At 46.3% G+C, this 17,342-nt stretch overlaps 1 protein-coding gene across 2 annotated transcripts in view; it reads left to right on the forward strand.

The window, feature by feature from the left end:
- PUM3 (pumilio RNA binding family member 3) overlaps window positions 1-11,477 on the forward strand; it is a 211,189-nt gene extending 199,712 nt beyond the window's left edge. For both annotated transcript variants that reach the window (XM_078675717.1, XM_078675718.1), the window contains one exon: window positions 11,227-11,477. In XM_078675717.1, coding sequence (XP_078531843.1) covers window positions 11,227-11,359 — 133 coding nt within the window. In that variant the 3' untranslated portion in view covers window positions 11,360-11,477. The remainder of the gene's footprint in view (window positions 1-11,226) is intronic.
- The last annotated feature ends 5,865 nt before the right edge of the window (window positions 11,478-17,342 follow it).

A 17,342-nucleotide genomic window follows, 5' to 3' on the forward strand; every position in this document is an offset into this window, starting at 1 on the left:
CCACCTCAGGCTCCACCAGGAAAGTGGGCGGGATAGGGGGGGCTGTATACCTACACGATTGCTCCGTGCTTGGTACCTGCATGCAGCACATCTAAGTTGTAACATGTAACTGCGCTGCTGATCCACTCACTGGGAACTCTACCCCACGGGTCCACGGGCCGGAAGCACTTGTGACGCAGAGACCTAACTTTTCCCTTTCAGGGAGATCCTGATTGTAGCGAGCTTTCTGACCTTCTGGCTCCCGCACGGACCATTCCCTAGAACCGATGACGCACGTTAGTAACACCAAATAGATACACTCCTTGCGCACCTATTTTGTTTTTTCCTTCTCCTTTCTTTTGATTATACTTTAGTGTTTCAACATTTCTTTTAAAATTGTTCTAGTTGTTAAGATGCTTTGAATATCGTATTATCCGAATCCTGCTCTACGCATATCAGCATCCATCAACGGTACTGCCTGGGAAGTTACGTCCTGCGTCCATTTTCCAAAATGGACAGAAGGAGACACACAGCTAGGAAACCATACCCCTCTGTCATATATCCACAAAACTCAAGAAGTGCAACTGTTATGACCATGCAGCTGCGCACTCTCTATAGTAATTTCTACCACACAAACCTTCTCCACTTGTTCAGGTTACACCCTGGGCCTTATTGCATTTTCCCAGCTCCCAAAACATTTTCCTTATTTAAAATGCACCTATAGCTTTTGGGATATGTGATTTATCTTTGCAAAGACAGTGTCCTTGAAAATGTTCTTGCGTTATGTGATATGATGCGTGTACGATGTCCTGTGGCAATTTATTGTTCTTTTCTGAATAACTTCGTATGATTACAGGATGTTGGGTTGAATTCCCCTGTTTAACATCATGATATGTATTGTGAATGTACAGCAAAAACCAATAAAAGATATTCAAAAAAAAAAAAATCATATGAGCGAGCTAGTTTATTTTATAGTTTACATAGTGGCGAGTAACTGCTAGATTACTTCTCTATCTAATTTTGTTCAGCCTGTGTCCAGCTAATGAGTGTAAGTGTTCGCAAAACACATTCTCCAAACGTATCATAGGTGTGTAGAGGTATTGAATACGTTATAAATCTTTGTATTGATCGAATAAGTCCGTGTGCTGGTGGCAGTTGATGACCTGTGTTCAGCATGTACCACATAAGTTTTTTGGTTCAGCAGAAAAAGCTTCCAACAGGGCAGAGATTCTACATAGTAGATACTAAGTTTTGCAAGCAACCTTGAGTTATTAGACAGAATCGCCTCAGCAGGACAATTTCTACATAATATACTAACCTCTGAACATGTGCTTCTTTTGCTTCAGAACATGGGCTATCTGTAAAGTTTTCACCAGAGTATGAAGGTTGCTGATAGTATAGTCTTTAGCATCTTTAGACCTTTATTTTAAGTGAATAGTGTTTTTTCTTTTTTACCAAAAAGTGTTGGATAGAGTGTACACAGTTCTTAGTAGATAATGTTTAATATTCTGTGTTGTATATCTCATGAGTTGCACTGTCTGCAGACAGTGTAGTATAGTAAAAACTCTCTTCATAGACTAAATACTGTTTACAGAACCCACTTTTTTACTCCTCAAATTCAATTCTCAATGTAGGTTTGGTAACTGTGAGGGGTTTGATACAGATAAAAGCTGTCCATGGTAGGGCATTAATTTTGGAACAACAGTTGAGTATCTTGAGGAACTTGGCTTTCTCTAAACATATTGAGTTGTGTGTGCAGTGACTGTTACCCATATATCTGTGGTTGATTTGTTATTTTCAACTAGGCTGCCCGTGAAGTGTATGGTATATGGCCAATGTTGCACATAACACATGCTTGCTACACCTGTGATGGTATTAATGATACTTCATATTATTCTGAGCTATTTTGTGCTTACTTTCAGCCCTCTAATGCTATACTAGATTATAGATTACTTGGTACAAAAAAACTATGTCATATAACATATCATGAGTGATGAACTATGTGTGATCATTAGTGCTTGGCAGGGACCCAAATTATAGTTAGCTCTGCTAACTATAACTAGTGCATTTGTGTTTTTTTAGTTCAAAACTTTAATGTTGTCACTGACCTATTCACCCAACTATGACGTCACTTTAACCTTTGGTTCTTTTAGTGACTTTATAAGGTTTTTATATTTTCTAAACCAAAACAGATCAGTTTGAGGCATGTGAGCTGTAGATCGCATGCTTTGCATAGCCTGCCATCTAGTGCTGGGTCCAGATGTTTACACTTTGTTTTTGTACAAAGAAGTTTTTTCTAGTCACGAGGTAGGTGACTCCTCCTTTCGGTGATAGTGAACATGGGCATCGGCTCCATTGTTGGATTGTTTTTTTCCGCCATCGGGTTCGGATGTGAATTGCTGCGCTCTGGTTCAGCACTGTTTCTTGGGTTGCCTTCGACAAGCGATCCACTACCCTCGACGTTATTGTTTCCGTATCTCATTTCATATTCTCCGTTGGAAAACTTGTGGAGGGCCGTCGGGTCTACCCGCGCCAGGCTCGCTAGCAGTCGGTGGAACAGACTCCATTCAAGCTCTGTCCCGGGTGTCGCTCCAAGTTTCCGTGCACCGACCTGCACAAAGCGTGCAACCTGTGTTTATCCCCGCAACACGACGAGAGACTGCGACACGTGCCGATCGTTTCGATCAAAGAAAATGCTTCGTGACCTTCAGTCCCATCGTCAGGAGATGCAACACCAAGGCGGCTCCGTGCCGGACATCTTCGGCGAAGATTCCAACCGAGAAGAAACACAAGCTCAAGGAGCCAAGGAAGAACACGTCTTCGTGTCCGAGGCCGACTTCGACATGGAAGAAGAGGCTCAAGTTACACTGGGTCAGCGTACCGTGAGTACAGAAGCCCCCTTGCCCCAACAACACAAGACCAAAAAGGCTCCGGTCCTTCCTCTGCCTGCAGGCCAAAATGATTCAGAAAAGGGGGTGGTGATGAACAGAGTGCCTGAATTAAGCGACCACTCTTACCCAGTCCAAAGATCAGGGCTTGATCCGTCACCGTTTTTTAGCTCACTGCACCATCCCAGCTCAGAACTTGGCTATATGCAAATTAGTCTGTTCCTGTCCCAGTGCATGATGGGAACAGGGCAAACCAAACTACCAAGCCAATTCTTATACTGGGAAGGAAACAAGCTTCCGGGGACCGGTTTCTGCCATTTCAGGCGTCGTCGGCCCGGCTTGCTTGAATCCTGATGGTGCAATGAGCAAGGGACTCACATCTGAGTATACCCTTCCACGCTTATGGTGGACAAAATGATTCAGAAAAGGGGGTGGTGATGAACAGAGTGCCTGAATTAAGCAGACCACTCTTACCCCCTTTTCTGAATCATTTTGTCCACCATAAGCGTGGAAGGGTATACTCAGACATGAGTCCCTTGCTCACTGCTCCATCAGGATTCAAGCAAGCAGGGCCGACGACGCCTGAAATGGCAGAAACCGGTCCCCGGAAGCTTGTCTCCTTTCTGGTGAAGAATTGGCTTGGTAGTTTGGTCTGCCCTGTTCCCATGATGCACTGGGCCAGGGACAGACTAATTTGCATATAGCCAGGTTCTGAGCTGGGATGGGGCAGTGAGCTAAATAACGGTGATAGATCAAGCCCTGATCTTTGGACTGGGTAAGAGTGGTCTGCTTAATTCAGACACTCTGTTCATCACCACCCCCTTTTCTGAATCATTTTGTCCACCATAAGCGTGGAAGGGTATACTCAGACATGAGTCCCTTGCTCACTGCTCCATCAGGATTCAAGCAAGCCGGGCCGACGACGCCTGAAATGGCAGAAACCGGTCCCCGGAAGCTTGTCTCCTTTCTGGTGAAGAATTGGCTTGGTAGTTTGGTCTGCCCTGTTCCCATGATGCACTGGGCCAGGGACAGACTAATTTGCATATAGCCAGGTTCTGAGCTAGGATGGGGCAGTGAGCTAAATAACGGTGATGGATCAAGCCCTGATCTTTGGACTGGGTAAGAGTGGTCTGCTTAATTCAGACACTCTGTTCATCACCACCCCCTTTTCTGAATGCAGGCCAAGGTCGGCGCAGAGAAAGAAGAGAAGCCTTCCAGCTCCGTCTCGTGTCGGCCACATGCCGGTGCCGAACCGAAATCCTCGGCTCCGAAATCCAAGCATGTCGCAGTCCACATTCCATCTTTATCGAAGAGTAAATCTTCGGTACCGAAGAGCGCGAGCAAAGACAAAAAGACTCCACAAAAAGAACTTCGGTCTGATGTCCCACCTTCGAATCCGAAACAGAAAGAACTGGTTATAAACCCAGACACTGGTCATATCCATGCCATATTGCCTGAAAAAAGGAAAATGGGCCAACAGGAAGAGTACCACATTCTCCTGAAGAGAAAAAATGTGGGTACTAACCCTTCACCTCCATATATTCCTCCTCCTTCTTCCACTAATCCTCAATTACTCATCACACCCACTAATTCACCACCACCACAATCACCTGACCCTCAGGATGAAGAGGATGGGGATGGGGATGAGGATAGGCCACAGGATTTTGGCCCATGGGAGGATAATGACACTGACCCAAACACGGATAATGACCCGGAATTGTATCCGTCCAGACCATCACCACCTGACTAAAATTTAGGGTATATTGAGCTTTTTAACAGGGCTACTCATTATCACAGAGGGGAACTGCATACGGAGGGGTTAGAGGAGGGCTTCTTGTTTGAGACCCCAGACTGCCAATGCCTAAAGAGATGCTTAAACACGCAGATGAGGTTTTCAAAGATCCTGTAAGAGCAAGAATCATCACGCCTAGGGTTGAGAAGAAATATAAATCGGCACCTATGGACCCTGCTTACATTAAGGGTCAGCTGCCCTTAGACTCTCTTGTGGTTTCCAATGCTTGCAAGAGAGCTAGCTCACAGACCGCAGGCCAAGTTAATCGATGGCGCTGGCAAAAGGGTAGCCTCACAAGCAGCTAATCACTGGCACATCACTAAAGCTCAGGCTTTGTTAGCAAGATATGATAGGGCTCATTATGATGAGTTAGAAACACTCCTGCAATTGCTGCCTGATGAACATAAATCTAAGGCAAATGATCTTATTCAGGAGGGCAAACTTATCACCAATACCTCCATCAAATGCACCCTAGACACATCAGACACAGCAGCATGCGCAGTAAACACTAGCGCACTGCTACGCAGACATGCATGGTTGAGAATTTTAAGTTTCAAACCTGAGGTACAGGCCTCTATTCTCAACCAGCCATTTGACAAAGAGCACCTCTGCGGTCCAGCAGTTGACACCTCGCTGGAAAAGATGAAAAGATACTGAAGTCGCAAAGTGCTTGGGGTCTTTGCAGTTTCCTGCGAATAGGGGTTACTTTCGTCGCTCCTTTTACAGGGGTGGCTCCAAAAATATTCCTACAGAAAATACCTCCTCCTCTTACAAGGGCAACAACCAATCGTCCTCATCAATGAGGAAACCATGGTAAGGTAAGAGGCAGAGGCAACTCCACAAGCACTTCCACCGCAAATAACAAGCAGTGACTTCCTTCCACTACCCCTGATCATTCCAATCCTGACAAATGGGTTTTACAAATGATCCAATATGGTTACTGCCTGGAACTTACAGACACTCCCCCAAACAGTTTTCCAAGATCACACGCAATGTCACAAGAACATCTTGCCCTTCTAAAGCAAGAAGTTCTCTCTCTGTTTGAGAAAGGAGCTATAGAACCAGTCCCAATAAAATATCAAGGGGCAGGGGTATACTCCCTGTACTTCTTCATTCCTAAGAAGGACTGCTTTCTCAGGCCTATACTAGTCCTCTGAGAACTAACTCTATACATTCAGTTGGACCACTTTCACATGGTCTCACACTAGCAAGTGCTCCCGCTCCTTTAACAAGGCGACTTTCCGTCCACTCTGGACTTAAAGGACGCGTATTTCTATATCCCAATACACCCTGCTCACCCCAAGTACCTCAGGTTCGTAGTAGTAGGCCAGCACTATCAGTTCAAAGTGCTCGTATTCGGAGTAACTACCACAACCAGGGTTTTCATCTAGTGCCAGGCAGATGTCGCAGCTCATCTACGAAGAGAACACATTCACGTCTTCCCATATTTGGACGACTGTCTCATAAAAGCCAGCTCGCAAAAAGCTGTCTATGTCACACTCACAAAACAGTGCAGTTGCTCCACGATCTTGGATTCACAGTAAATCTATCCAACTCCCATGTACCACCATCCAACACACAGGTGTATCTGGGAGGTAAAGTAGATACACAAAAGGCTTTGGCCTACCCCAATCCGGCCAGAATCCGCTACATGCAAACTTTACTCTCAGTTTCAGCCTCAACACTCATTGCCAGCTCGAGTGTTCCTGCAATTACTGGGGATGATGGCGTCTTGCATTCTAATAGTCCCTTACGCAAGACTCCAGAATCGTCCCTTTCAGGAGTGCTTAGCACGGCAATGGAACCAGGCTCAGGGTCTGTTATTATATCTAGTGTTGGTGGACGGCCACACCGATCGCTCTCCGCGATGGTGGAATACACAACCTTTCAGAAGGGCGGCCCTTCATCTACCCGTATCCACAGATAGTGCTAACAGCAGACGCATTGCTAACTGGTTGGGGAGTTCATCTCCAGACCCATACAATTCAGGGCATGTGGACCCTGCAGCAAAAGAAGGTTCATATAAATCATCTAGAGCTGCTAGCGATTTTTCTAGCGCTCAAAGCATTTCAAGTACATCTATTAGGCAAAGCTGTCCTGTCAGGGGTGGGGACTCACACTCTCCAGCTGTCACAACGAGCACAAACCATCTGCAGATGGGCTATACATCACAAAATGTATCTCCTTGCAGAAAACCTTCCAGGAGTAAACAATCAGATTGCAGATCTGCTCAATCGTCAAAGACAACCGATCCACGAATGGGAATTCCACCCTCAACTTCTTCTCCCATTTTTCCAAATGTGGGGCTTTCCGGACATAGATCTGTTCACCACAAACCTAAACGCAAAATGCCCAAGCTTCGCATCCAGGCATCCACACCCATTGTCCAAAGTCAATGCACTATGGATGAATTGGTCAGGGATATTTACCTACGCTTTTCCGCCTCTCCCACTCATTCCATTAGTGGTCCAGAAGCTCAGACAGGCGTCCCTGACACTAATCCTAGTTGGTCCCACATGGGCCTGGCAACCCTGGTTCAAATTCCTGTTGGAGTTCTCGGTAGATCCTCACCAAAAACTACATCTCACTCCCAATCTTCTCACTCAGACCCATGTAGAGAAAAGACATCCAGATCCCAGTTATCTGAATCTTGCGATCTGTCATCTGAAACCTTAGAGTTTGGCTACCTTAATCTCTCGCCAGACTGCATGAACAGCATCAAAGAGGCTAGACGTCCCACCACAAGAGCATGCTATGCAGCAAAATGGAAGCGATTTGTGTTGTACTGCAATAACAATCAAATCGATCCGCTGGATGCTTCATTTCAAAACATCATTTGCTATTTATTACATCTGCAGCATTCCAATTCAGCATACTCTTCCATACACTTACATTTTGCTGCAATAGCTGCACACCTACAGTACCGACATCTGTCTCTCTTTAGAGTGCCTGTCATTAAAGCATTTATGGAGGGACTTGAAATAATCATTCCTCCAAGACTTCCACCTGCTCCAGGGTGGAATCTTAGCAGTGTCCACCCTTTGAGCCATTGCATAGATGTGAACTGCAATTTCTCTCTTGGAAGGTAGCTTACCTCATAGCTATCACATCACGGAGGAGAGTATTTGAGTTTCAGGCACTAACCATAGAATAACCATTTTTGCAAGTACACGAAAACAACGTGGTTCTTTGGACCAACCCTACATTCCCAACAAAGGTCATTGCTGCCTTTCAAATCCACCAATCTGTTGAGTTGCCTGTGTTCCTCCCTCAACCAGATTCTGTGGCAGAACGTGCTTTGCACACTTTAGAAGTGAAAAGAGCACTACTTTACTATGTAGAAAGGACAAAACCATTCCGCAAGACAAAACAACGGTTTGTCGCTTTTGCGCCACCACATAAAGGCAATCCTATATCAAAATCCGGTATTGCACGGTGGGCAGTCTCTATTGCATTCCTGGGAATATACCCGTAGATGATATCTGCAAAGCTGCACATGGTCTGCACCTCATACATTTACACAACACTATTGTGTAGATGTGTTAGCAAGACAGCAAGCTAGTGTGGGTCAAGCACTTTTACATGTACTATTAAAAATGACTGCAACAGCTACAGGTTAGCCACCGCTTTGGGAGATAACTGCTGTATAGTCTATGCACAGCATGTGATCTACAGCTCACATGCCTCGAACTGAAAATGGTACTTACCCAGTATGTATCTGTAGGCATGTGGAGCTGTAGATTCGCATGCACCCACCCGCCTCCCCGGGTACCTATACCTGTTGCAGTAATATCTTACTTGGATACATATATACATGGACATCTCTTACTAACTCCATTATCCCCCTCTGCGGCAAACAATCTAACAATGGAGCTGATGCCCATGCGCACTATCACCGAAAGGAGGTGTCATCTAACTCGTAACTGGAAAAGACTTCTTTGAACAAAAACAAAGCGCAAGCTTCCAGACCCAACACTGGATGGCAGGCTATGCAAAGCTATATATATATATACTCATGCAAAAAGAAGCAGAGAACACTGGGTAGTTCTCAACTTTAGGTGGAAAGCAGCTCCTGTATAGAGCACCCTCAACACCGGCGACACTCTAAATCTGCTCACTCAAATGTCTGCTTTTCTATCGGTCTTTAAGCATAGGATTAGCACAGTGCCATCCACGCAAAGATAGAAAGGGACAGTCTTTTGCCATTTCTACCTCAAAGTTTTTAAGCATAGGACAAGCACAGTGCTATCCATGCAGAGCAGTAAAATGACAGTCTTTTGTCACTACAAGCACAGTACTACAGCTTTGAATTGGTAAAATACCAACCAAGCCAACCTGAAATGAACAAAAGCAACCCAGGCATGAGTTTTGCTCTCATTAGAGCTCTTCCGAGAGGTATATTGTGTGCTCCCTTGTGTCTGGACAAAGCTTCAAGTCAAAACTATAACTATTCAAGCATAGAATGATGCATAAATTATGCAAAAAAAGAAGCAGAGAACTCTTGAGTAGTTCTCAAGTTTAGGTGGAAACATCTCCTGTATAGAGCACCCTAAACACCTCATTTCCGGTTGACTTATGTATTTTATAGGATAGGGGGGCCGTGTGGCCCTTCTCTCCGAGCACCATCAGGGCCTTATGTATTTTAAAGGGAAGGGGTGCCCTGCGGCCCACCTCCACGAGCCTCATTAGGCCCTGGGGATCCCAAACCCTTATGAATTTTTAAAGGGAGGGAGCCACACAGCCCTCTTTCCCGAGCCTTATCAGGCCCTGGTGACCCAGTCCCCCAGGGCCGTATGTTTATTTTTTTAATTCTAAAATGGGACGGTGGGACGGAAGGGCCGCTTAGCCCACTCTTCACTGATCTATAGTTTATGGGAAAGTGGAAGCGTGCCCTCTCTCTTTTTGGCCCTGAGGACCCTATCCCCTGGGGCCCGATCAATAGAATAAAGGGAGGGGACCCGCTGCCTCTCCTCCCCGCCTTTAAAAATGCCCTAGGGAACAGCCCCCCCCCCCTCCCATGGCCATGTTTTTTTTAAGGGGGCAGGCTGCCACAACTGCTCCCCGTCCTGCCCCCAGCCTGTTCTGACCCCAGGGACCCAATTACCCAGGGCATGCGTTTAAAATGGATGGGGCACCAACCATACACAACATTGGATGCCGCGGAGGGAGCCCAAGTACCTCAGGTGGCTCCCCGCAGGCCGCAGGAGCCAGCATTGCTCCCAGCTGCAGGGAGCAGCTAGTTATGCTGCTCTCTCCGGGCCAGAGCAATATCTTGATCTGTTTATCTTCCTGCATCAGTGCATCGGAAACAGATGTCAAGTCTACTCCCAATCAGCGGTCCACCCGCTAGGTGTAGGCTGTGTTTGCTCCAGTTCCGCTCCCCGGGAGCATCAAGTGAGCCTGCCCCGAGGGTAGGTTCTCCGGGGCCATAGAATTCTCAGGGAGGTGGGATGCGCAGCACCCCTCCCTTTTTTGTAAAAGTAGCGGTACTGTTAGATGGGGTCCACAGGTCCTTTTAAAGGCTCAGGGGGAGGGTGGCTGCATGGGCCACACTCCTTATTTAATGCTTTGGTCCCTGGGGAATAGGATCCCTGAGGCTGAATGCGGCTCGGCAAGGGGAGTCACGCAGGAGTCCTGTGGGCTTGTGACAGGAAGATTCCTTTTTTTCTCCAATTTTGGCCTGGTGGGGACCCTCTGGGCCACGCCCACCCAACCCCACCTCCCAATGGAGCAATGACCCCTTATATTTTACTTTCTATAACTTCAGGACAGGGAATTAAGTCCAAGAGTCATGTAATGGCTGCCAGAAACATTTTTCTCGTGTTGCTGGCAGCCAATCAGCCTAATGGCCCAAGATTTAAAAAGAACCCTGGGCCAATTAGAGCTCTCTTTTTATAAATTAGGCTAGAGGGGCTCTCAGTATTTGACGTGGAGCACAAGCCTGATTACAGTTGAAGCCCCTTCCGCCATCCATCTTTCCCTGGCCAATTTAGAGCTGTGCGAAGAATGGGGCTTCACATTCAGAACATAATCTGGATTCCCCTGACAACCCTTGAACAGGTGACCCATTTTTCCCTATTTAAGGTGGAAGATTGTAACTGATGTTCTCCTCTGCGCATCAAACCATAAATTCTTTGTTTTTAGCCCTTGAATAGGGTAAATGTGTAAGCTTATTTAGAGTAGAAACCAACTTGCACATTTAATTGCGCTCATCTACTTTTTCGGGTTTCACTTACAAGGAATACCCAAAATACCGGTAATAGCCATACATTTTCACTTATGGGCCTTGCATCATAATAGCAGGATTTGAATATTTGCTGATACCATTTGTAAGGGCACGATTTCACCAGTCTTGATGCTCTATATCAGGATTGGTAATTTACCTTCGAACACAGATTTGTGTGCGCAGTTTAGTAGAAATTAGGTGTACAATAATTTTTCCTTATCTGGCCTTCAGCATGCAAGTTAAATTCTACTGTTTGTGTTTCAGCAACTTTTGTACTTGAGTTAAACTGAATATTTTTTATGAAGCAGTACACTTAATTTGTTTGAATCTTTCTTTTCTAGCCTTCTTCAGAGCTCGAATGGTGAGGTAGTAAAAGAGGTGAAAGATGGATTAAGCACTCTGATTCCAAAATTGAAAGACAAGAAAAACATTAAAGGAATGGATGCTTTGCTTGAAAAATTGTGTTCTCCATAACTGCCATCGAAAGGATGAAGGATCCTCCACAACGGTCCAATTTTTATGCAATTAAATGAACATTTGTATTATTTGTAAAGGTTTTATATTTATAAATAAAACAAGTTGGCCAACGTGATGCCTTGTTCTCCTTTTTCACTTTCAATGCTTAAGCTAAGAGCAGGCTTTCAGCAGATATTCTTATGCTGTAAGCGTATTGTGTCAGAGTAGAAGCCAGATAAAAAAAATCATGTTGTGAACGCACTCACTTGATAAACCAGTAACACTTCATGTAATGATTGGTAAATACATGAGTTACAATATCAACTGTGATTGATTGCCTGAAGTGGTTGATAGACTCCTTGAATTAACCCTGTGGAACTACCTTATTTTAATTCTTCAGGACAACGAAGCGGCAAATTCATACATTTGCTACCTTAAAATCAGGAATATATTGTGGAATTCTCTGTATTTGTGTTTGATGCATGGTTAAATGTGTCTTTGACTAGAGTAAATGCCAAATATAGCACTACAAATGTTCAACGACTTGAAATTTGATAGATGTCTTCAGCCTTAGTAGCCTTGGACTGTCTGCCTGTATTAAAGCAGATTTTGTTTTGATCTGTTCATTACACAAAGCTGTAAGCAGTGTGCCTTGGGATTCAGATTCCTGTATTTCAGGTGTACAATTCCTTGCAACATTACCGTATGTACCCCAGTGTCCACACATCTGGGGCAAGAGGGTGGCTGAAGCAGCATGATGCTGCCTGGCAGCAATGGATAGTTTTTGCTTTGGACCTGAGGGAGGTTTTCAGGCAGTTCTGTGGCCTCAAGGGAGTTTGTGTGATTGTGAATCTGTGGTAACATTATATATTTACAAAAAATATATAGTTACCAAAGATAGATATTTTTTTTCTTACATAGAATCTACAGATTTCACCTGTTTGCACCTTATCACAGACTTTGATGAAGACTGCCCATTCACAACCAATACTTAGCTAGCCCCATCTTGCATAAAGCAGTACCACCAGGATATGAAATAGTTATGAGAAACAGTCTTAATAAAGTGCCTGAAGGAAGCTCAATTGTGCATAAGTCCTCTTGCACACTTTGCCCTTACATAATATCTCAGCATCTGAATTTCAATCACTTCTATTCAGACATTACCAACATCTCTTATACTGCTAGTTTACCTTCACACAGCTTAAAGCAGCTGCAACAACACATTTCTCTGAGTGTTACCATGCTCTGTTAGGATTACTCCAATCTCATTGTTGTGAGTGACATCCGTGCATAGATTGAAAAACTGAATCGACTATCGAGAGAACTAACATCAGCACTTGGAGCTTTTAAAATGACAGCTTTATTATCTTCAAATCCTCCCTTCCGATTCTCTCCGAAATGGCAGTGGATTGGATACTTGTCTAGAAATTGATCTTGAATGTCCTCTCTGCTAGATACACTCTGGAAGACACTAACTAATAACTTCACTCTGATAGATACATTTACCTGCTGGCTCCTCACCTCTTGAATCTTCTCCTGGCACCAGATCGAATTGGAAAGCTGACATTTCTCTTCTGAGCTATTTTGTGGTACCACTGCTCCGACCTGATTGGAGTACCTCCCCCGGGCTTGACATCACGGATCCAGTACTCTGACAATGGTTACTTTTTCATTACCTTTTTTTTTCATGCCCTCTGTTGGACTTGACCCTTTTGGCAGGTTCACCCCTGAACTTTTTTACTTAAGCTCTGACTTAGTGGTAGTGACTTTTGGCCTCTGTGCACTTTAGCACTGTGGCCCAGTGTAAAGTGTCTGCGCTCTCTGAGTGCGTGTGGTGAGATTGGTCTGCCCTCCCATAGGAATGCTTGGGGGATATGTGGGTCCATGGTAATTCCTGATATGAGAGGAGTGCAGGGGTGAGTTTAGTATGTGTGAACTAGTGAGAATAAATGCTGAGCAATGGTGTGCGTAGATTTATGGTGACTGGTGGAGAAATGAAACTTTTAGAAGTTGGCATTTCTATGGGCTGTGTTTCCGGTAACCAGAGAAGAAGGCAGTATCTCGCTTCTTATCAGGGAAATATCCCCTTTTCATCGCACAAACATGATGCAAGCACCCCTGGCATTTTAACCAAACGGGCCTTACAAAACCAGAGAAGTAGGCAGTCCTCTGCGCTTGAATTGAGAACCATAAGCTCACACCGCGAGGACATGACACAGGCGCCTCTGCGTTTTAATAGATCAAGAAAAGAAGACTGAACGCTTTATGGGGCCTAAGTATTTCGGAATGCCCATATTCAACGCTTAATGTCCTAGCACCAGGACGATTTTACTCTTAGCCAGACTTTACGATATTAAATGGATGCATGAAGCTAGCAAATCTCTCTGATATACCACATTCGGATTTGGATAACAATTGATACCCAACAATTTCCAAAAAGCAAACCCTAAGGGTGATTTTATTGACCCCTACACGACGACAGATATTATATGTAGTCTTGACAAAGGTGGAGAATATTGTGGAAAACCACCGAAACGCGTCAACGCACCATTTAGTATAATTCACAACTCGGACATCTTTGTTGATATACATATTATAGAATACATAATTTAGGTGTCAAAAATAGAGTACGAATATACACCCAGTATTGTACGAATCCAATGTCTTACTTTTTTTCTGTCTTTTTGTTTCAATTTTGCTGGTCAATATTGAATATTAAGTGTATTTTTTATTATCATTATCTTGTTTTAATCAGTGTTGAGTGGTCTCTTAACTGTCCACTATTTTAAATGTTTGTATTACCAATATACTGTAAGAATTCTTTTTATACACGTGAATCTTGTTATTGTTTTTGACTTTCTAGCTTTAGTATTATTTAGTCCAGTTCAAGGGAATCTCTCCTTTATCTACGGTGTGTCTGCCTGCCTGATGTGAATTGCATGTCTGGCTTGTGATTGACAGGTGCTGGATGATGTGGGTGGCTCCAGGAGCCAGGATGAGTCTGCCCAGTGGTGAATAGGGAGATCTGCATGTAAATGGGAGGGAGGAGTTGCACCTGGGTCCTGAATAGGACTGGCCTTCCCTCCACAATGCCGGCTCGGCCCCTGTGGTGCGTCTAATCCCTGAGCCCCCATCTGACAAAGGAGAGAGGAGCTGAGCAAAACAAAGTGCTCCAAAGCTCCCCCTGAACCAGTTGCATCTGGTTCCCCCATGCCCTGCACCTTTACACAAAGGATTTAGTAATATAAATATAGGGGCTGTGACCCCATGTAAATGTTCAGTGTTCCTGATGGAGGGGGGTTGCTGCTGGTGGGGCCCAGGAGGGACCGCCATGGGGGCTGTCTCCCTGCTGGAGGGCCCTGTGTGCTGGCCCCTAGGCCCTGCGTTGCCCCCTGATGCCTAAAGGACTTTGGGGGACCTTTGTCTGCTCCTCCAGGACCTTGGAGGAGCTTGTCCCTGATTCAGTGCCCTGGATGAGCGGGGGCTGTGCAGCTTCGCGTTGTTTAGAGAGAGAGGGAATCCCCAGATTCGGGATTCCCCCATGACGCCTGCAGCGCGGGTGCCCACCCCCCTTATTTTGATTTCATTTAACAGGTGCCCACCCTGCGTCTCTAATGCATGTGTGCCCACCCCGCGACTTGGCTTTTATTACAGAATAGCGGGTGCCCACCCTGCTTTATATTTTTTTGTGAAGAGGGAGCCTACCCCTCATTGTGCCCGGAGTGAAGGGATCACCGCTGCGGCCCGTGTTGCGGCACAACCGGAAGTCAGGCAGCGTCCTGCCTGTCGTGGGACGGGACTTCTGCCTTCTGAGGGAAGCCCGTGCCACGGAACTCCCAAGAGAAGGAAGTGGCAGCAATGAAGATACCGGGGCTCCCCTGTGTAAGGGAGAACCCGCGTGCTGCCGCTGTTGAGTACTGCGGAGGGGACCCGAGGCACATTGCCGGTGCCTGCCCCTGCCGCCTGTGAGGAGCAACCATGAGGAGAGAGCCTCCCCTGCGCAGAGCCGGTGAGTGAGGGCTCTAAGGGAGGCGAGAGAGGGGCACCAGTGCCGGTGCTGACCTGCTGAGCGGCCCCGCTTGACAGTGGGCCGCTCCAACATGGGGCATCCTTTGTTTTAGGAGCCAGCGCTCTCCATTGGGGGCATGATTGTTCTAAGCGCTAGTGCGCTCTAAGAGGGGCATATTTTGTCTTGGGAGGACCCAGAGGGGCCCGTGCTGTTCCCTGTGGTGGCCATATGTCCTACAGCTGCCCCGCTTGCTAGAGGGCAGCTCCCACGTTTTGGGGGCATGTTGGTAGAGAGCCCCAGCGAGGCACAGTGGTGCGAGGGCCCTTTCCCTACTCACAACAGCGCGACCCACCAGCGCAGGCAGCTGCAACGATGGCAAATTGATTCAAAGGGCACCAGGAGTGTCCAGGCCGCATTTTAATAATTACAGCTGCCTAGCAAGTAGTGGGCAGATGCATCGTTTAGGCCCTCAGGTGATATCTCCAGCTGCCCAGTAAGTAGTGGGCAGCTGCAACGTTTAGGTCTGCGCAGAGTGCGCACCCTTGACTTTCGCTGCTTTAGCAGCGCACCCTGACTTTTGGGACATATGGCATTAGAGCCCCCTTCTTGAGATGAGGCGGTACAAAAGGGGTGGTGATGGACGGAGCATCTGAACCAATCAAACACTCACACCCAGTCAACAGATCTGGGTTTAATCCATCACCGTTCTTTAGCCCACTCTGCCACCCCAGTTCAGACTTGGCCATATCCAAATCAGTCTGACCCTGTGCCTCATGGGAACAGTCCAACCCGAACTGCCAAGCCATGCCCTCCCTGGACCGGAAACAAGCTTTCTAGGACCGGTTTCTGGCATTACAGACGTCTTCAGCCAGGCTTGCTTGAATCCAGTGGCAAAGTGAGCAAGGGACTCACGTCTGAGCATACCCTGCCAACTTATGGCGAACAAAGCGGTACAAAAGGGGGTGGTGATGGACGGAGCATCTGAACCAATCAAACACTCACACCCAGTCAACAGATCTGGGTTTAATCCATCACCGTTCTTTAGCCCACTCTGCCACCCCAGTTCAGACATGGCCATATGCAAATCAGTCTGACCCTGTGCCTCATGGGAACAGTCCAGCCCAAACTGCCAAGCCATGTCCTCCCTGGACCGGAAACAAGCTTCCTAGGACCGGTTTCTGGCATTACAGCCGTCGTCAGCCAGGCTTGCTTAAATCCAGTGGCAAAGTGAGCAAGGGACTCACGTCTGGGCATACCCTGCCAATTTATGGCGAACAAAGCGGTACAAAAGGGGGTGGTGATGGACGGAGCATCTGAACCAATCAAACACTCACACCCAGTCAACCGATCTGGGTTTAATCCATCACCGTTCTTTAGCCCACTCTGCCACCCCAGTTCAGACATGGCCATATGCTAATCAGTCTGACCCTGTGCCTCATGGGAACAGTCCAGCCTGAACTGCCAAGCCATGCCCTCCCTGGACCGGAAACAAGCTTCCAAGGACCGGTTTCTGACATTACAGCCGTCTTCAGCCAGGCTTGCTTGAATTCAGTGGCAAAGTGAGCAAGGGACTCACGTCTGAGCATACCCTGCCAACTTATGGCGAACAAAGCGGTACAAAAGGGGGTGGTGATGGACGGAGCATCTGAACCAATCAAACACTCACACCCAGTCAACAGATCTGGGTTTAATCCATCACCGTTCTTTAGCCCACTCTGCCACCCCAGTTCAGACATGGCCATATGCAAATCAGTCTGACCCTGCCTCATGGGAACAGTCCATCACCACCCTCTTTTGAACCCTTCTTGAGATTGCCAGTTGGCCAGGGGAGCTGTTGGGATTGTAGGGCGCCAGGCCCTAATGTGATCTGGTGCTAGGAAATGTAATGCATGTAGTATGATTACACACCCTGTTTTATACCTCTAAATGTAGTTTTATGATTATGATGTTGTTTTGCATAATGTGGTTTATGCTAGTGACATTATGTTTCAC

The sequence above is a fragment of the Lissotriton helveticus genome, chromosome 2_1 (assembly GCF_964261635.1).
Source record: "Lissotriton helveticus chromosome 2_1, aLisHel1.1, whole genome shotgun sequence".
Classification (NCBI taxonomy): domain Eukaryota; kingdom Metazoa; phylum Chordata; class Amphibia; order Caudata; family Salamandridae; genus Lissotriton; species Lissotriton helveticus.